The sequence below is a fragment of the Aquila chrysaetos genome, chromosome 6 (assembly GCF_900496995.4).
Source record: "Aquila chrysaetos chrysaetos chromosome 6, bAquChr1.4, whole genome shotgun sequence".
NCBI lineage: Eukaryota > Metazoa > Chordata > Aves > Accipitriformes > Accipitridae > Aquila > Aquila chrysaetos.
Genome location: NC_044009.1, coordinates 35,353,927 through 35,373,145, shown reverse-complemented (window position 1 = coordinate 35,373,145; position 19,219 = coordinate 35,353,927). Strand labels below are relative to the sequence as shown.

General features: G+C 40.7%; 2 protein-coding genes across 4 annotated transcripts in view; one reads left to right on the top strand and one right to left on the bottom strand.

Annotated features, from left to right (window-relative positions):
- LOC115342835 (unconventional myosin-X-like) overlaps positions 1–7,760 on the top strand; it is a 98,135-nt gene extending 90,375 nt beyond the window's left edge. For both annotated transcript variants that reach the window (XM_030017936.2, XM_030017937.2), the window contains 5 exons: positions 721–857; positions 1,731–1,854; positions 3,425–3,874; positions 4,677–4,868; positions 5,454–7,760. In XM_030017936.2, the coding sequence (XP_029873796.1) occupies positions 721–857; positions 1,731–1,854; positions 3,425–3,874; positions 4,677–4,868; positions 5,454–5,567 (1,017 nt within the window). In that variant the 3' untranslated portion in view covers positions 5,568–7,760. The remainder of the gene's footprint in view (positions 1–720; positions 858–1,730; positions 1,855–3,424; positions 3,875–4,676; positions 4,869–5,453) is intronic.
- Positions 7,761–13,613: 5,853 nt separating this feature from the next.
- LY75 (lymphocyte antigen 75) overlaps positions 13,614–19,219 on the bottom strand; it is a 47,439-nt gene continuing 41,833 nt past the window's right edge. For both annotated transcript variants that reach the window (XM_030018399.2, XM_030018400.2), the window contains exons 33-35: positions 18,098–18,220; positions 17,467–17,634; positions 13,614–16,457 (exon numbers count right to left, since the gene is read on the bottom strand). In XM_030018399.2, the coding sequence (XP_029874259.1) occupies positions 16,273–16,457; positions 17,467–17,634; positions 18,098–18,220 (476 nt within the window). In that variant the 3' untranslated portion in view covers positions 13,614–16,272. The remainder of the gene's footprint in view (positions 16,458–17,466; positions 17,635–18,097; positions 18,221–19,219) is intronic.

Here is a 19,219-nt window from a genome sequence, read left to right as displayed (position 1 = left end):
TTCATTTCCAATTTCTCATTGGGTGTTTTTTTTAAATTACAATTTTTTTTGCTGTATCCGCAAAGTCCGTAGGGAAAGCTCAGCTTATTCTGCAAGTTCAGAATTATGCAAGGCCTATGCCCAGGTTGTAGAATATCACTTAACAATTGTTTTGCAAAATCTAAACACTTTCGGTGTTCTGCCCATTGGAAAGGTAATAATTCTGAAGACTTGCTAAACAGAGTTTTCTGGACAAGTTGAAATTCCAGTTCATAACGTAATCCTTCTGGAAGGGATATTCTACCAGTAACTTAATCATTAGCAGGTCAGAAGCAAGATTCCGGGTTATAGTAGGCATATCTGTGAAAACATTAGTGCTAAACAGAGGTAAAAATAGTAGTAAAGAATGGAATTGTTACTAGAGGAACCAAGAATATCATCATGACCTCTAAATCCATTATATGCCTGTATCTTGTGCAGAGTTCTAATTCCCCCATCTTCAGAAGGGTAGTCGAGATTGAAAAGGTTCCGAGAAGAACAGTGAGGATGATCAAATATAAGTAATGACTTCCTTGCAGGGAATGATCTTTTAGGCTTAGAATTCTTTAATCTGAAAATGAGATAACTAAGGGAGAAATGTGATGGAGGTCTATGAAGTGATGAGTGTCCTGAAAAGGTACTGATTCTTTGTTGTGAAAGTGTGTGTAATACCTACTGTGTGATCTCTCTCTGACTTTGCAGGTGGTTGAAAAGCTGATCCGAGGTTTAGCAATGGAGGACAGCCGTAATATGTTTGCGCTCTTTGAACATAATCAGCAGGTGGACCGTGCTGTTGAGAGTCGGGTGATTGTGGCTGATATCTTGGCCAAGTTTGAGAGGTAGAAGAATGTTTCATAAAACCTTGAACTCCTAGTTGGATGTAACACTGGGTTAAGTGATACTACAGTCAGGTAGTTTTATCCAAAGCAGCTGCAGTGATTCAACTGTTCACTCTGGTTTGAACTTTGGTAAGGTTTAAGTGCTCTTTCTCACTGTGTGGAAAACCATGTTCACATCTATTTTGGTGACAAAGGAGCATTCTTTATCAGGCTTGTCAGGACAAAATTAGTAGTGCCTTTATCAAACAGTAATGTTTTACTAGCAGAGCTCAGGGAAGGTTTGCTTAAGTCTGATAATGATCTTGTCAATTTACATCATAATAGCTATATCAGAAGAGAGAGCAAAGATTTGGGCATAGAAATGCAGCTCTAATTTCTTACTGTGGACTGATTTTGTGGCCAGACATATAAAGAAAGCAATAAATTGTAAAAGAAGCTGGCAATGCCTTTGTCTATTTTATATCTGTTCTAAAGATAAAAATAAAATTGTTCTAAATGGATGCAAGGCTGATGCTTTTCACAGTCACAAGATTACATGGAAACAGTATCTTGAAAATGAGGAATACTTTGTGTCCTGCCCCCAACTCTTGCATTTATCTAGAACCATTGATCTAATTTTTTGATCAAGTATATCTGATAAGAACTTTGGGTCCTTCTGAATCAAAATTTCATGTGACTCAGAGTTAAAAATGGAAGTTACCAGAAAAGTCTGCTGCACCGAGATTGTCCTGGTAAATTAGGTAGTTCTCTATGCTCTCTGTTTCAGAAATCCAGGGGTACTTTCATATTGTGAGTTGCACTGTGGATATCCCAGTACCATAGTGCTTCTGGTTACTGTTTTTTTCCCCTCTCATTCTCTTTCCTATCTTACAGACTTGCTGGCTCTGAAGAAGAAGAGGAGGAAGGACAGTGGCAGCTGTATTTTAAGCTTTATTGCTTCTTGGATATTGAGAATGTTCCCAAAGATGGGGTGGAGTTTGCCTTCATGTTTGAGCAGGTAAGCTCGCTCTGGGGGAATGATTTGGTTTTCAGGGTGGCAGAAGCACACAAGAGTATACAGAAAGCTGGCTGACCTTTGCATTAGAAGTGGGAATGCTGGTTGGAACAGAAGAATTTAGTGTGTTGGATTTTTGCCTGGAATCTACCAAGCAGTTACACTGCAAAGTTCTCTATGGAATAGAAGTATTAGAAGAAAAGCAAGAAAAATGAACAAGGGCTTCAAAAAACTGAAAGACCAATGATAAAAAAATGCTTTTAAAATTTATCTTTAATTTTAAAAGCTATAGAAATTTGGGTAATGATTCAAGAAGAATCATTAAAAGTAGCTGCTTGCAGAACATAGGTATAAAGAAAACTAGAAAATCTAGCTATCTGCATATCAGCTTACAAGAACAGCATATCCTTGTGGTGTTATAGGAATTGACTAAAAAAACCTATCTTTTGGGCTATTTCTTTTGATTAACAGAGACGCACTAGAAGAGTACTACAGAAAAAGGGAAAGAGAATGTAGTTGACAATATTAGTCTGCTGAGTAATCTTTTTTAAAGTCACTATACTCCATAGCACAACGATGCTGGTTAGTCCAGAGGTCACACTGGTATGAAATAACCTTGCAATTAGGGATGCAAAACTAAACTGCCTGGAGTACCCAGTTGTGTGATTTGTCCCATCTTCATTACTTCTAATGAACACTTTGATCTTGCCTCAGAAAATTATAGCTGTTGAAAATTAATTAATATGTGTTAAAGGGGGTCAGTGTCATGAAGACTGAAACTTGCTGATAGTCAAATGGATGGCATATATGTCACAGACAACAGTTCCCTAAGATGGCTCTCTTGAAATGAAGATTAAGTATTGTTAACTACAGAATGTCTAGGAAATGGTCAGGAACGAGACATCGTGGTACTCTGTGGAAACTGAGTTGTACCAAACTCCCTGTTGACAAGGCTTTCAGTCTACACAGCTTTCACTGGCAAGGAGTGGTGGAAAAGAAGTAACAGCAGGAGAGTAGATGTTGTTATCCAGATATTAGATGGATGTAGCAAAAAAAAAACCCCGTAAGTATATTTCACAGAAAAAGGGCCAGAGGGGAAGCAAGAAGACTGGGGGAGACATCAGGTGAAAGAGGAGGTGCTGGTGTGCAATGAGACTGAGGTTAAGAGTCATGAGTTTATTATACCTAACTCCCTGTTGTTGAATATAATCTCCACACAGGAGCTGTAGCTGGTGCAGCACAAAACAAATTGCCTCAATTCTGGTCTCTCCCATCTGTTCCAGACCTAAAAAGTCCTCATTGTAAGACTTTCAGTAGAGGATAGGACCCCCTCAGAGATTTCTGACCTGTCCAGGCTTGCAGAAAGAGGTGTTCCCCTGACATCAACCAGTTGCAGACTTTGACTTCTTTATTGTAATGTCTGCTCTGACCTCCTGAATTATGTCTTTCCTGCTGGGATTGGTTTTTCTGCTGGGATGGGCAGATGCCATAGGAATCTGTGCATGGACCCAGCTGTGAATGAAGTGTGCTTCTGCTTTCTAATGAGTTTGGGGGACTTTTTGTTTGTTTGTAGGCTCATGAAAGCCTCATAGATGGTCATTTTCCTGCACCAGAGGACACTCTGCAGCGCCTAGCAGCTCTACGGCTGCAGTATCTTCATGGAGATTATTCTAAAATAAGTTGGACCCTTGATGGAATCTACCCAGTTAACAGACTAAAATCCAAAATACTGCACTCAACAAAGAGCAGCGGCACTACTAGTCACACTCTGGAGAGGAGACGGACCAGCTTCCTTGAAGGGACATTGAAGCGTAGCTTCAAGACGGGGTCTGTAAAGAAGCAGAAGGTAGAAGAAGAGCAGATGATGGAGATGTGGGTGAAGGAAGAGCTTTCAGCTGCTCGGGCAAGCATAGCACAGAAATGGACCAAGCTGCAGGGACTCTCTCAGCATCAGGCCATGGTGAAATACATGTCCATTGTAAAGGAGTGGCCAGGTTACGGGTCAACCCTCTTTGATGTTGAGGTGAGTAATGTATAAATTCACGTAACTACTGCCAAGGAGAGGCATCAGTCTGGAGAACAGATACAGCTGTGTGTATTACATTGCTCAGCAGCAGAAGGGGATTTCAGGAACTGGCTGCATTTTGCCTTGGCAAGCTTAGGGTAAGCCTGCAGTACCACACACCCAAAGAGGTGTGACACAGAGAGCACAGAGCAAGCAAGCTGGTGTGTCCTGGTAAATGGAGGGAGACAATGGATTCCCACTTCCTTAGAAGAGCAATAGAATTGGGGGAAATTTTTGAGGGCTTAAGAAGGTGGTGGCTAGTGAAATCAAAAGTAAAATGAAGCTCTGTTGTTCTTACTGACAAAAAGTGCAATCCTGTTCTGCAGCAGTACAACAGAAACTGCTCAGAGTGGGTCACTTAGACCACTGTGCTTAGCCTGCTAGAGTAGGAATCCACAGTTCCAGTTTTATCAGTTTTGTTGCTGCCTAGGTGGATTACCATGGGAAGTTGCTTGCATTCACTATATCAACTGTAAAATAGTAAGTGGAATATTGCCTTCCTAAGTCCCTTTATAATCTGACGAAAGCTATTAGGTATTACAGTTATTTGTTACTCAACTAGTATTTGACTCACAGCCATGTCACCTCTAAATCTTTGCAGCAGAAGTGCCTACAAGTTTCCTTCTGCAGACATCCTAGTTTTTTTATTGGGGTGAAGAGTTGAAATGTGGTATGGGAGCCAGAAATGGAGGGCTTTTCCTTGAATCAAAGATGATCCTCCACTGCATTTATGCAAAAGTTCATGTTTCTCTTTCTGCAGTGCAAGGAGGGTGGATTTCCAAATGATCTTTGGCTTGGAGTCAGCACAGAGAATGTGTCTGTCTACAAACGAGGGGATCCTAAACCACTAGAAACTTTCCAGTATGAGCACATTGTTTTCTTCGGAGCACCACAGCCTAACACCTTCAAAATTACAGTGGATGAGAGAGAAATGTTCTTTGAAACATCCCAGGTATATGAAAGCGCAAGACTTGTTTTTTGTGCAGTTTTACTGGCACTTCAGTAAAGCTCTAATTTCCAAGGACTAGACAAGTTTATATGCAAGAACTCTTGCTGAATGGACTGGACAGCCAATGAAAAAGACAAAGGGAGCTTAAACCTAAAGTGCCGTGGTGCCTCTTCTTGAATACAGGGATAAACAGAAAAAAAAAAAAAAAGATGCTGGTTAGCAAGTGAAGGAGGTTGAATGGTCTTCCAATGCACTGGGAATTTTGGGTGCTCATGAGTGTGCTTGGTTTTTCATTCCCTTCCAGTGTATGAATGGGGAGTTCACAAACTCAAAAAAAAAAAATAATAGTTGAGTAGCATTAAAGTTGCAGCTCAAAGTAAAGCAAGCCTTTTAAATGTTACTACAACAGAGCACAAACTTGTCAAGCATTTCTTTCCTTACTGTCACGTTTACATTTAGTATTACATGCAGAATTTATAGTGTCATGACTTTGGACAAGGGGAATCTTTTTCTGCAACATGTCTGGTATGCCTCAATGGAATTAGTTTTTTAATGTGCTTATCGTCTGTTACTGTGTTCTCTCGCTAGGTGGGTGAGATAATAAAGATCATGAAAGCATACATCAACATGATTGTGAAGAAACGCTGCAGCGTCAAATCAGCCACCAGCGTGGACAGTCGTGCTAGCATCTGGACTAGGTGATACGAATGAACTGCCACAAGAGAGAGGCAGTTGTTTAGTGATTGGTGTTTGCAACTTGCCAGCACAAGTGTAGCAAAGATGTTTTTTTAAGAACTCCACTTGACTGACTACTGTATTTAAAAAGTGAAGTGACATCAACAGTACCATAGGATTTGCACCTCTGCCCAAAGACATTAAACAGTGACAACTGTTGTTAAATATTAATAACCCAAAACTTTTTTCCCCTTGCTTGTTTGATGAACAATGTACCTTAAAGAAGCAAAGTCAGAAGCATCCTCCTTCTCCTGATTGTCCTCTCTGCTGCTTTCACCATTACCTGTCATACTGGCAGTAAAAGTCACAAGAATCATGTCTGCAGTACAGGAGACAGACTTAAGCTTCCGTATGAATTTTCAACACGCAAGCATCTGGGATCGCAACATGGTCTGCTAAAAGAATACTTGTTTTTTATTTATTTTGCAAGCAACTCTAAAATATAAGTCACTTTGTTTTTTTTCTTCAGGATATACTAATGATCTGATCTGGTTTTAAGAGAAAATGCCTTTGTGTAATTGAAGCCAAGCGGTCCAACTAAGAAGTCAAACCCTACAGGAGAGAGCATTAAACAAACAAATAAAAACACCCAAGGTGATTCTTTACCTTCCAGTAGAAGTTCACAGGTACACAACTGTAAAAAGCAGCACTTTTAAGTTAAAATTTTAAATACTCCAACACAGGAGAAAATCTTTAGGACTAGCACCACTGAAGTAGATCATCAGGTGCCATTCTGCATACATTCCAAGCAGCACCTGTTGCCTAAAAATTAACGACTGCCTTTCCCCTATACAGCCCAGGAGGTGAGATTGGTTCAGCTGCATTTCCAGAAGAGCTGCTCTTCACAAACTCCAGGTTTTAGATGGAGGTCAGGGGTTTTTATGGTGAGCAGCCTGCTTGTGTTAACTTCCTTCTTTCTCTATAGGGGATTTTAGGATGACTGGGATCTCTGAACTTTAGTTGTAAGTGAACTGTTTCCTACTGTGTGAATAGGTGCCTAGATAAATTGTTACAGGCAAGAATTTCACTTCCTCTGTACTACTGTAAGCAGATGCCAAACCTTTCATCCTCCTCCAAATTCTAATGGGAACTGCTCCCATCACCAAATCCCCAAATCCCCTTCCAGTCTCCTCTAGGTCCCTAGTCATCAGCAAAACTTGAAAACAATGCTGTTTTGCCAAAACAACTGCTTCTTGGAGGTTTTTATAGCTACTTGCAATTTGCAGAAGCAGAATGTTGTTTTTCTTCTCAGTGAAAGGTGAGAGTCATCTTCAGTCTCGACTTCAGAAACTTGACTACATTGTTTAAAACAATATTCAGCATCAGTCACATCATAAATTGGTTGCAATAGCAATCAAGAAACCTGTTGGCTAGCCATTTTCTATGATCCTTGTCTAGTCTCAGGATCCCAGATTGCAAAGGCCCGTTCAGTTTCTTAATGAAGCTGTATGTAATGTGGGCCTTGTTCCACGTTTAAAATCGGGTGTCTCCATTTCTGAAGAAGTAGCAGCTAAGGCCTGTTAGCTATAAAATAGAAATTTCATAGGAAAGAAAACTAGGAGTCAGTATGCAACAGGTTCTGTTCCAATTCATCACCAAATTGTGCCATGTCACTAATACTGTGTCGCAGAACACTGTAGTTTTGAGGTTGACAGTACATGAAAAAACACTGTACGTAATGCGTGCTTTTCTCTCATTTCCACTGGACTGCAGCACGTGCAAACACCCTGTCCACTTGCCACACAACCAGCCTAAGAGGATAGCCACTACTGTGTATCATATGTTCAGCTGGAGTTTTGCCTTAAATAGATCCTATAAACGTCCCCTTTTTGTTACGAAGAATAAGATGATGACCAGGTCACAAGTGAGAGAGAACAGGAATGCAGAGGCAACCCGAGAAGCAACACTTCGTATTGGTCCATACACTGACTAGATCTCTTTATGTATCGGAATAGCCTTGATTATCCCTGTCCTAACTCTGCACTAGCTCTGTGTTCTGGCTCTTGGGTTGCTGCAGGCAGCTTGAACCCACTTGGAAATGTAACTCCCATTACTATTTGTTGTAATTTTGCTTGTTTCTATTACAGAATTCCTTCTGCTGTCTTTTTTAATTTGTAACTGGCTTTACAAGATGAAAGTTTAATAAATTATTGGATTGCACAGGCTGTATTCACGCACAGACTGTATTCACGCACAGGCATTGCGTTGCTCATGCTAAGATGTTTACTTGGAGACCTAACACTCAGAATTTGTAAGTGAACAGTAAGCATCAGCAGTGTGAGGAGACAACAGCCCTTCCTCTCAGAAGCAAATTTTGCCTTTGTGGTGAATTATAGAAAATAGTTTGCCACTACAGTGGGGAAGGTTTGTTTCCAGCTTCTGCTGCTTGCTCTGGGGCTGAGTCGCACCTTTGGTCAATGGGAGGTGTCCCATGTGAGTTCAAGGGACTGGTTCTGAAACAGTTGCTGTGGTGAAAGCAGAGCAAGGAATGAATCCTCTCCAAAGGCCCAATCTGCAGGATCAGCTCCGTCCCTTCTCTTTGGCACCTGTGAAGTCACTAGTGACAGAAAATCACTTCTAGCTCAAATAAGCTGCCAGCTGCACTTCTCATACCACAGCATGACCCAGGCATGGTGTTCACCTAAAAGCATGTGTCACTAAAGTGGTAAATCTGAAGGGGGGGGGGGGGGGGGGCAGCTGAGCTATCAGCAACACAGACAGACTATCCACTAGCAGACCAATGTTCCCTCAATCCATGCACAGGTATGGAAACCCAAGCAGTGATGCATAATCCCCATTAATACGCTCTCATATATCCCTTGGTCAGATGCTCTAAGACCCTGGAGATAAGTCTGTACAACTTCATCTCCAACTGTTCACAGATTTTTAGTTTCTCCATCCTTACCACCTTGCACAGTCTCTCCAGGTCATTTGAGGCTGGAACTGCCTCTGCTTATTGCAGCAGTTGCTTTTCTTTCCTCAGCTGTTCCATTCCCTTCTGTGTACTTCCAAAAACACGCTGTCTCTACCTCCTTTCTACTTAGGAAGCCTTAAGTCACACACAGGCAGCTACCGCTTGTTTGGGTGGAGGAGGGTGTCGAAACCAAACGCAGGCTGCATGGCCTACACGTCCCCCCCTGAACCACCCTCTTGTGCTAAAGCACCTCGGTTCCATCAGGGTCTGGCACGGCGTGTCTCCCCCACTCACTGCCTGCTGGCTGCCGACTAACTGAAGCTGAATTTTTTTCCTGGTGGCAAACACAGAGGCCAACCGCAGTCGCCACAGATTAAAGCAGGAGCTAGCTAGCCGGTCTCCCTTGTTTGCAGCTGTTGAGTTTCAAACTCTGCTTGCTTCAGCTAATACATCGCTATCATGACACCAAACGCGCAGCGCTGCAGGTCCAGCATGACTACGACAACACGCACGAATTCAGTTATGACGGGTTGCAGTGAATAACCACCCAAGGTGATGGCCGACTGATGGTGTTCTCTTCCTTCCTTTCAGTTTTCTGTTAGTGTGATGTGCAGTCCCTTCTGGCCTCCAACCCAGTATTTCTCTAAAAGTTAATTCAAGTTTCTACATTCTAATGTTTATTTTATATGAAACAGTTTCATGCCAATGGGTGTTAGGCTTTGGAACAAGGTATAATTTATAATCAGCACCTACACAGTAAACATAAAATCGTTTATACGCAAAATCACAGCCCCATGTAAGTTACATCACAAGCATATGTATCTAGTTATTAAACCACTTTGACTGTAAACTTATAACTGTTTATTTACACCTTGTTCTAAACCACACAGCCTTCTAGTTATTAAACCAGTTTGACTGTAAACTTATAACTGTTTATTTACACCTTGTTCTAGAACACACAGCCTTTCTCTATGCAGGCTGCACCTATTATCGTTACTCTGTGCATTGACTTCAAAATTACCTCCTCGCCTCAGGCATTTAAGTAAATCCCTCATACATGAATTCCAGCCCCCAACGTAAAATACAAGCTCCTAAGTCTGTGGACTGCAAATTTGCTAAGCTCTTGTCCACATTTTCTACCTCAGATTCCTAATGCTACGATTGGATCTACACTTTGGCCCTGTGCCACTGTCAACACAGAGTTGATTACCAGTAAAATTCACTTACCTCTACCCGCCTGTGAAGTGCTGCTCTTCAAGCACGGCTGCACACTGGCCAGCCTTTTAAATGCCAGCCGGGAGGACTCCATCTCACGGTGTACCTGGACTCTGCACCAGTGTTTAGGTCTGGATGCAACCAAGAGCAAACGCATCACGTTGGGTGATTCCTGGTTCTTGCCAGACACGCACCACCACCCGCTGCCCCGTGGCTCAGGCAGCCCGGCCGGCTGCAGCCTACACCTGCCGGGTAGGGAGCCAGCTCCATCTCCTGCGAACGCTGCACCCAGGGACACGTCTGCAGCCTCCCGCAGCCCTCAGGCGCTGCCCCCCCGGCATGGCAGTACCCTAGGCCTTCCCCAAAATGCTGGGATGGCTCAGGATTACCAATACAAATGCGTCCTCCCTGTAAAAGCAACCACCTGTAACTCCCGAGGGACTCTTAATGAAATGGTGACAGCCCGTCAGTATAAACTCAACCGGTTCTGTAACGGGTTAGGCATTAGGCACAGTTTTTGCAAGTGCACTAATGAAGCACGCACATTAGTAGCGGCAGCTTACCTGTCTTGCTTCTTTCTCCTGCTGCAGCACGAGGCTAAGTGAGGGCAACCCAGCTGTCCCTTGTTGTGCCTTGTCAGGGTGTGCCCATGGGCACAGCAGTATTTAAACTGGGAGCGTTCTCCTCCCAGCTCCCCTAAGATGGCTCCATCTTGGTAAGTCATCCTCTCTGAGCAAAGCAATGTGGAGGAAAGGCCTGTGATTAAGCACTTGGAAACAGAGCTGGTCCTGCAAGGTGAGACTGGTGTGGGGTGTAAAGGCGCTGAATCTGTGTCAGTAGGAGAAGCTCTGGCTGAAGAAGGACGGGAGGTGTGGAGGGAGTCCCCGGGGGCTGGAAGAGGGGAGTGTCAGCTGTTGCCCACAGCAAACTCTTCCTTGTTGTGTTGTGAGTGCTTGGGATGAGGCTGAGAGAGCTGCTCTCTCCCCGACTGCGGTAGGTTTGTCGCTCGCAGAGGAGGGGAACGGACCAGCCCCTGCCAAGGCTGCGGTGTCCTGGTGTTACAGGATGTTCCGGCAGTCCACGCCGCCTCTTCTGGCCCTTCCCCAGCACCCTGTGCCGGTGTTGTCGAGTGGCACTGGTGGCAGTGCTCATCCCACGCCTTTCAGGCTCGCGGTTGTGCTCAGCCGGCTGCTGCTCATTAGGAAGCGGTGCTTTCTGGTCTCCTTTCCCAGCAAGCAGCTTGCGCTGGTGTAAGGCTGTCTGCTCGGCTCTTGTGTCTGTGGTGGCGTATTTGTCGTTTGGTGGCTTAATTGTCAGTGCTGAGACAGAACAGGTACAAAGCAGAAGGGTGGCTGCAGGAGACGATACAAGATGAAAATTCCAGGAACCCAGTCCTTTTCCTCAAAGTAGCTCACAATCCATGGCCTGGATAAATGTGCCCTCCTACTATCCACATACATGTGTAATTCACGCTCTCACTTGATACAACATGCTCTTTAAATACCCAGATCATGTTTATGAAAATAAAGACATTTCAATGAAGCAGAAAGATAGGTTGCTACTGGGGATGACATTCAGTCATGCATATTTGTGAAATCATCTCAACCAACTAATTTGTAAGCTTAATTTGAATATGCATATGAGACTTGCTAGTTTTACAAAGCATAAGCACCACATTTTTGTATAATCATCTGTTCTATATCATCTGTTAAAGGGGAACTATAACACATGACACTTGAAAAGAGAAGTTTTATAGAAAGTAGGAGTGGTACTTACTATCCATATGAGTGTCCTGAGATAGAGCATGCAGAAAAAGATCTTTGTTCTCATTTGTTCCAACAAAAAATGTGCACATGAGGAGCCAGGATAATGAAGAAAGCACATCTTGCAATGATTATTTTGTATCACTGAAATTCTACTTTCTTAAAAGGCACCTTGGAGTAAATTATTCTATTTATGCTGAAAAGGAGCAAAGCTAACAAACAACTGTTGTTCTGTTTATAACTATAGTCCCTTCTGCATTGGCAAATAGAAATCCAGAAGGACTTACAGGCTGTGTTGCATTACTGTGTAATCACAATAAAAACCTCATCCGGTATCCTCCCCTACCCCCTCAAATCTGTTAAAAATCTTAGTTACTGGCAGATATTACAATGGAGTGCACAGGAGTTTTCAATGTGAGAATACCATACAGGAATAAACACAAGATAACAGCATTTCATAATGGCATTTATGCTATGCACCATTTGCAAGTTAATTTGCTATCAACAGAAAATTACCTTTTCTAGTGCTTTCTAGTCAACTCTCATCTTAAAACTCTTCAGAACTAAATGGGAAAGGTCCATTAGAGTGACAATTGAATTTTTCTCTCCAGTATCTAATCTCCTGCTTTTCCTAAGCTTCATTCTTCAATATTGCTCATAGTTCTCACTTTACAACTGTGCAAAGTCTGTTTAATTTGGTCAATAAGAACTTTATGTACTTCTTGACAACAGAATGCATTTGACTAACTTTTATTAACCTGGGTGTTACATATCCCACTGTGCTCCATACACACAGCAACAGCAGATGCATAAAGGGTCCAAATTGTAATTCTGACTTTTAGCAACAAAAATTGTAACATTTGGTCTTTATTTGCAGCCACACACACATACACACACAAAAAAAAAATCACTTACAGGCCGTGCAATTTACTTCCTCCTTTCAAAAATGTTTAGATGTCTAACATATGTCCAGAGCAATGAGCAGATGGTGCATTTGGTTTAAAGGAAAGAATGGTAAGAAATACAACAAATGCATCGGGCCCAAACAGTGCTCATGCATAACCACTTGTGGTTGATTTCTGTGTCAAGTTATTGATTCAGAAACAGGGTTAAAATAAAAATGCTGGCTGGTCTAGTGGCAGATGTAGATTAACCTTTCCATGACACAGAGTCTTCAGAGACTGGGCAAAATTCAGGAAGAGGAACCAAAACCCATGCTGCTCCACTTGCCATGGGAGGAGCTCATTCCCACAGGAGCGAGCTCTGCCCTGACATGAGGGTGGCCAGTGAGACAGAGTCACATGTCAAGTTGTAAGTAAGTGTGCAAAAACGTTTGTGCATTTACCTGAAGCTGTACGCTTTTTGTCTAGAGCTACCACAGTCCAGCAGCCAGTCTGTGCTCTGAGATGAAGGAGTTTCAGGATGTCTTCCCAACACCATTGCTCTGGCACCCAGGAAAAGCACTTCATTGCTGTGCTTCTATTTCCCTGCTCATCATCTTCCATTTTTAGATTAATGTTTTTGAAGCAGATGGCCTTGTTTGTTGTCTTGCACAATAGGCTGTTTCTCCCAGCAAGCCATTACTGTAGCTAAAAATAACACTGCCCTTTGACCAGCAGTCACAGATTTTGGAGGTCTTAGCATGAATTCAGAGTTCAGATGACACTTAAAATGAATACATCTCATGCTTTAATTGCAAATGCGACATGGCTGGAAGTAATCCAACTTTGCCCATATTTTATGAGGAATTGTGTTGGGAGCCCTTATAAACTGCTTTGGAGTTAATCTGGGCCATGAGGCACTAATGAACTACACCTTGATTAAAAAATAAAGGCAGAGAGGAACATTCCCTTTCGTGTAAGCCCAGAAGCAGTTTGATAAAAGCTAGGTATAACCACGTTCCATGATAAAGCATGTTTTCAACTGCAAAAAGAAAGTTACTGGCATTCTTTCTAAATACATCAAAGGTTTTTTTTACCTCTAAAGTTTTCTTATCGTAACACTTATCTGCTTTAATTGTGATCACAGCCACTGTCCTATGTGCTTTTTTTACCCAGTGATTAATGAGCTGTACCTTAGCTCTGATAACTGCTTCCATGGAAATAAAACCAGTGTAAGCAGTTTAGTGTTTTATTTAACTTTATTCTTTCAATAACAATACTGCTAAATAATCTTTCTGTGTATTTCAAAGTGGGTTATTCACCTGCACTAAGGCAGTTGTGCTTACTCAAATAAGAATTACCAGTGATTAGACAACTTGGGTATGATGAAACAAACATGAGAAAAAGGGCCTTAAAAATTATTTACATCATTCATAAGAATAAAATATACAATTTTTTTATAAAAAGTATATATTCGTGTGTGTTGGAGAATTAGGATTTTACTACTAATTTCCATTTTCCATTTCAGATTCACACCTAAAAATGCTCAGAGTATAAACATCTATAAAACTAGTAAATCTCAAAACATGAGAATCTGTAAATATTTTTCCCCACTTATTACTGTTGTTAGGAAAGGACAATAACAAACACTTTTTTTTAGTCCATTAAGTTAGAAGTCATTTGGCAAAGCACTTAGGCATATAAGCTAACCCAGAAGATGACAGGAACCAGGCTTTGTTAACACTTCAAACACTTCTCATACCAGGGCAAGTTTAAGAAGCCGGGGGGGAGGGGGTGAGGGTTATTTTCATTACATAGTAACTAGCAATGTAACTACTTTTTCTACAAGTTACCTCAAGAAAGAAGAAAGAAAATGTTCACAATTGTGCCTAAAGTACCAAACAAACAACAAAAGTGCTTACTTTTTTGATCAGCAAACTAACACAATGGCTCCTTGACTGTGCCCCTTCAGGCTGCTGTTTTAACAGGCTCTAAAGCGCTATCTACAAGAAGTTCCCTATTTATCAATACAAATGATAAACACTTGCTTATCAAAATAGTGCAAACAGGAACAAAGAAAAGTGCCATCAACATAAGTAAACTGCGGGGGAGCGGGGGAGGGAAGGCAGTTGAACATCATGACCTCACACCGTTGCTTCAGAGAAATCAGTAGTACTTTTCTCAGCATGTCAGACCAAATGTATTCCTATTTACTGTATCATACCACCATTACATGGGGAATGGATTTGGTCTTTCACATATCCTCCTTCATAAAAGTAAATGCGCCTGTTCTTTGTATTGTGCATTAGAAAAGGCTAAAGACTTTCTCAAAACATTAAATCATCAAATCATTAGAGTAATTAATATATACAATTATGTCTTCCCTTTTTCCCTTTATAGCTTGCTTTGGAGTGCATAGAAAAGGCCACAGTAACACATCACATACAAAAATCAAGTTTAAAGTTTTATGTAAAATACCCCAGTATTTTTACCATTTATGTACACAAGTTTATTCACCATACGTTCTTTCTTACTCTTTCCTTAGATATACCTTTATCTTGTTTCTTGGACAGATGACATATTTCACCTATAATGTTAGGCATTTAATCCCAGTATAAATAAGAGTATTAGGGGAAGTAAGTGTCAGGAGGATCTCATTACAGAACAAGGAACACTGTCACTACAACACTCCTGTCCTTGGGTGTCACAGTGTAACAGATCATAAAACAGAGCATGACTTTTCTGTGTTTTGATCTACAAGAAAATCACTGAAGTCTAACTTCAGAGTAGCTTGAAGATGTATGATAGAATGTGGTACATAATTCTCTAAATACTACTCCAAGTGCAGGTTTTTAGAATCTTGTTTAATTAATGCTTAGGTCCAGATACTGATTTTCACCGTAAACATTCCTGCTATTTGTGCTTTCAAAACTTTGTGAAAGGAGCTGTGAAAAGAAATTGAACCATTTACTTAAAGAGCAGTTATATCACAGGATAAAACATAACATTCATGCCTTTGCTTTTACAGGGCTAAGGCTTTTATTATATCTTGAGTTCTGCTTGTGTTTGCAGTTAGCCCTTAGTGGGTATTTTTGTTAGCCCCACTACCACCTTCAGGGGATAAGAGTAGTGATCTGCCATCTTGCCAGTCTCAGGCTTCAAATATTCTATGTTTATTTAACTTACTCCTAGATCGTATGGCTTTAGCACAAGGTATTCCCTATAACTCTTTATTCAAAGTGTACATTCTACAGCCTAAGGAAGATTATTCTCTCACCACTATAACATGGTATTTTTTGTCTGTCTTTGTGGGGGGCAAATCACAATATGATCTTCTTCCACTATAACAAGAAAATTTAAATTTTAGTTGGATGGGAATGAACACTTAGTTGTCTGGTAACTCCCTTCTCCCCTGCTATATCAAAATTTATAACTGCTTATTACAAAAGTTGCTTCTACAGGGTAACCCAATGCTAGCAGCAAAACCTTTACAGCATATCAAAATGGTACATCATTTAGCATGAAGTTATTGATGGGTAATTGTACAAACTTACAGAATTCATGTAGCAATTTTAAGTACATTTGTTAAGGTGATGTTGCATGAAGTACTATTGGCATTAATTATTCCATTAAAACACTTTCCAGGAAAGAGAGAAAATACTAAATTAAAAAATATCACAGAACTCTAGAAACCTTGCACCTTAAATGGCTGAGGCCAAATGTAAATAATTACCATGGACTTGAATAAAAATTGCACTTGTATAAAAGAACAAAATTTAGCCCCCATTAATAACCTTCTTATTACTTTTCCAAAATGAAGTAATAAAACATCAAGTAGTTCATTCCTTATGGCTTCACACAGTGAAGTTCATGGGAAATTGCCCAGAAGGAACAGTTTCTCAATAGCTATCCTTTGTCAACACATCATCAGTTTCATCATCGTTCATCCCTCTTTGATAGCGTACTGAAGAGAAGGCACTCCAGTGAAGACGCTTCTTTTTATAGAGATACCATACTAATCCAACAATCAAGACTAAGATTATTAGCAGGGCAAATGCTACAGCCACACCGGTATGATTAGAACCTGTAACAGAACAAACCACAAATAGTTATTCTTTAAGAGTTTTGTTAAGAATATTTTGTCATGGGGTTGACGCTTAGGTAGCTATATGCTAAACTTCAACTAAATGCATGCAGTATAAGGCAAACTGCTTCATCATATTAATAGTCTTCACTTCATCACATGGGAAGTTAGGTTCCCATCTGAATCAGCATCTATTAGCTTATTTTTGATCATTCTGTTGTTAATTTCCTAACCATACTTAGGTTGGAAGGGACCTCTGGAGGTCAAAAAAACCTACTAGTAAACGCTGCACTCATTTCAAGGTTTGCATACATCAGAAATCTAATGAGATCCTGGACTCTCTTGGAATGGAAGAGAATTATGCTTCCCTTGGACTGAAAAGATCTTGTTGATATCTTCCTTAGCGGCATGAAGTTAAATCTATTCCTGCATTTCAACTTCAATGAAAATGTATACAAAATGAGAAAGATTCCATTGCTTCTCAGGAACTTGCTTGCTTAATGCTCAGGTAACTGCTTTCTTTCCTGTACAGAGCAGAGTATGAGGAAGTAACATGAGGCCTGAGTCTTCTGGAGCTGTGGGGCACCATTTTCAGAAGCCTCATCAAGACTGAAAACAATCTGCAGTACCCGCTTACTCAGCATCTCTTAACAAGCAGAAGTCATTCTGTTCCCACCTACACACTCACCCATGAGAGATACCCTGTGGTAAGAAGCAATAGCAGCTACTCTATGCTCTCTTCTAAGTGGAAATTTCAGTTCTCTCCCTTACCCTTTAGGTGGATAGTGGGAGCCAGGTGAAGTAAATTCCTACAGAATTTGTCCCTGAATGCAATTTTACAGCAAAACAGCAACAGAAGGCTCTTGCTTAGGCAGAGGTACTTGGATAGATTCTTTTGTGAATTGCGCTTTCATTATTTCAACACAGACTTTCCCCACCAAAAAAAAAGAAAATCCTGAATATAGTCACTACAAAATTAAGTCTCTGCTAAAAATCAATGCTTCCGTACCTAGAGGAGCTTTACAAACCACTCTGCTTTGACTACGACTGCAGTCAACTCTGGACCATGTGCCAGTTGTGGACAGGATAACACTGCATTTTTCATTGACTGCTGCAGTTTTATTTTCCCAGTTGACATAATTAACTGATGAGCCATCGAGCCAGTTCAGGGACTGATCTGTTGGGGAAAAAAGATTGCTTAGTTTAGATCACCAAAACATGCTGTGATGTTACACAGCGTCATTCACAATCTATTGATTTCTTTACATTGCTAAAAGAAACGGGGCTGACTATCTATCCTGTATATTAAAAGCAATAAATATGAACACATCACTTTTAGCCACACCTCTTCTCCAAACCTTTAGCATTTGACGCATTTGCAGTTTAACCATTAGGCACCAATTACAGTGTTGGGGAAAATGAATTTCAGTGACTCCTGATTATCTTAAGTGTGCAACAGGAAGAGACTTAAGCTACAGTGAAGTCCAAAGTGCTTTATAATGCTAAATGAGGGATTCCAACCTCAGGCAGAAGTTACTGTAGGCTATCAACACTACAAAACTGTACTCTTATTTGAGGATTTATGCATTTTTATTTACCAGATGAAACACTCATGCTCATACATGGTTGCTACTTCTTACCCTTAGAGCTCTGAGCCAGGCCAAGCCATACATTCTTGGTGATGAGATCATTTTCCTTTATGTGTGTGCTCACAAATGCATTTTCTTCAGCATCCACTATAGTCAGAAGGGTTGCTGAAGGATCTAAGGGGAAGAGGAAACTAACTGGTCAGAACTGCAACTTCAGAGATTTTTTCATGGTGCTTGTACATTGAGTTTTCTGTGGGAACAATTACTACAGGAAAAGATTTGCTGATCTGGGCTTGTAAAATTAGCTTGAAGTCATCGGCAGAATAAAGACATCCCATTCCCTAAAATGCAGCATATTATACAAGACTGCTTCAGATGACTGGTTATTCAAGCAGGTCATACAAAACAAAATGGGAGTAAACTTACTGCAGCTGTGGACTACTACATACATGGAAGATATCAAAAGATAGGCCACGTTCAGAATTAGTAGTCTGGTCCAAGTAATAAGCTCTTTCCAAAAAAATTGAGCAAAAGCTCAGCATTTTGCTGAGTCAAGTTAATTTCTAAATCAATCCCTCATTGTGCCTCAGGTTTTTATATACAAGGTTATAGCAATTAAGGAATAAGAGGGAGGAAAGGCTATACTGGAGACAGGCTCAGGGTGTACCCTTTCTTTACAAGTATATGCAAATATAAGCCAGAAGCTTAATTTAGAGAAAGATCACTTTTTCTTTCAACTACCAGGCCAGGTAGGGCTCAACAGAAAACTGTATCCAGGACTGGGACTACTTGCACCTTTTCTTTTACATCCTACATAGTGAGTTCAACTTCACATCGTAAGATAATTCAATAAAAGAAAGTTATGACAGTCACTAGCTTCCAAGCTAAGAAAGTAATTAAAAATTCTGTACACAAGACTGCTTAACATCATCTTCAGCAATATAATTCCCCACATAGCTTATCAAAAAGAGAGAAAATCCTTTAATTTGACATAAAATTAAGTTTGTTAGTGATAGCTGCCTTAATAATATCTATAAAGTACACACTCTGAAGCATTTGATAGGTTAGCAAGCTCCCTATTAGCAAGCAGCTAATGCAAGGATATAGTAAGAAAACACTGCTAACAGCACTAACTTAATTTATAATAATGTTAATTGTATGCAAATAAAATGG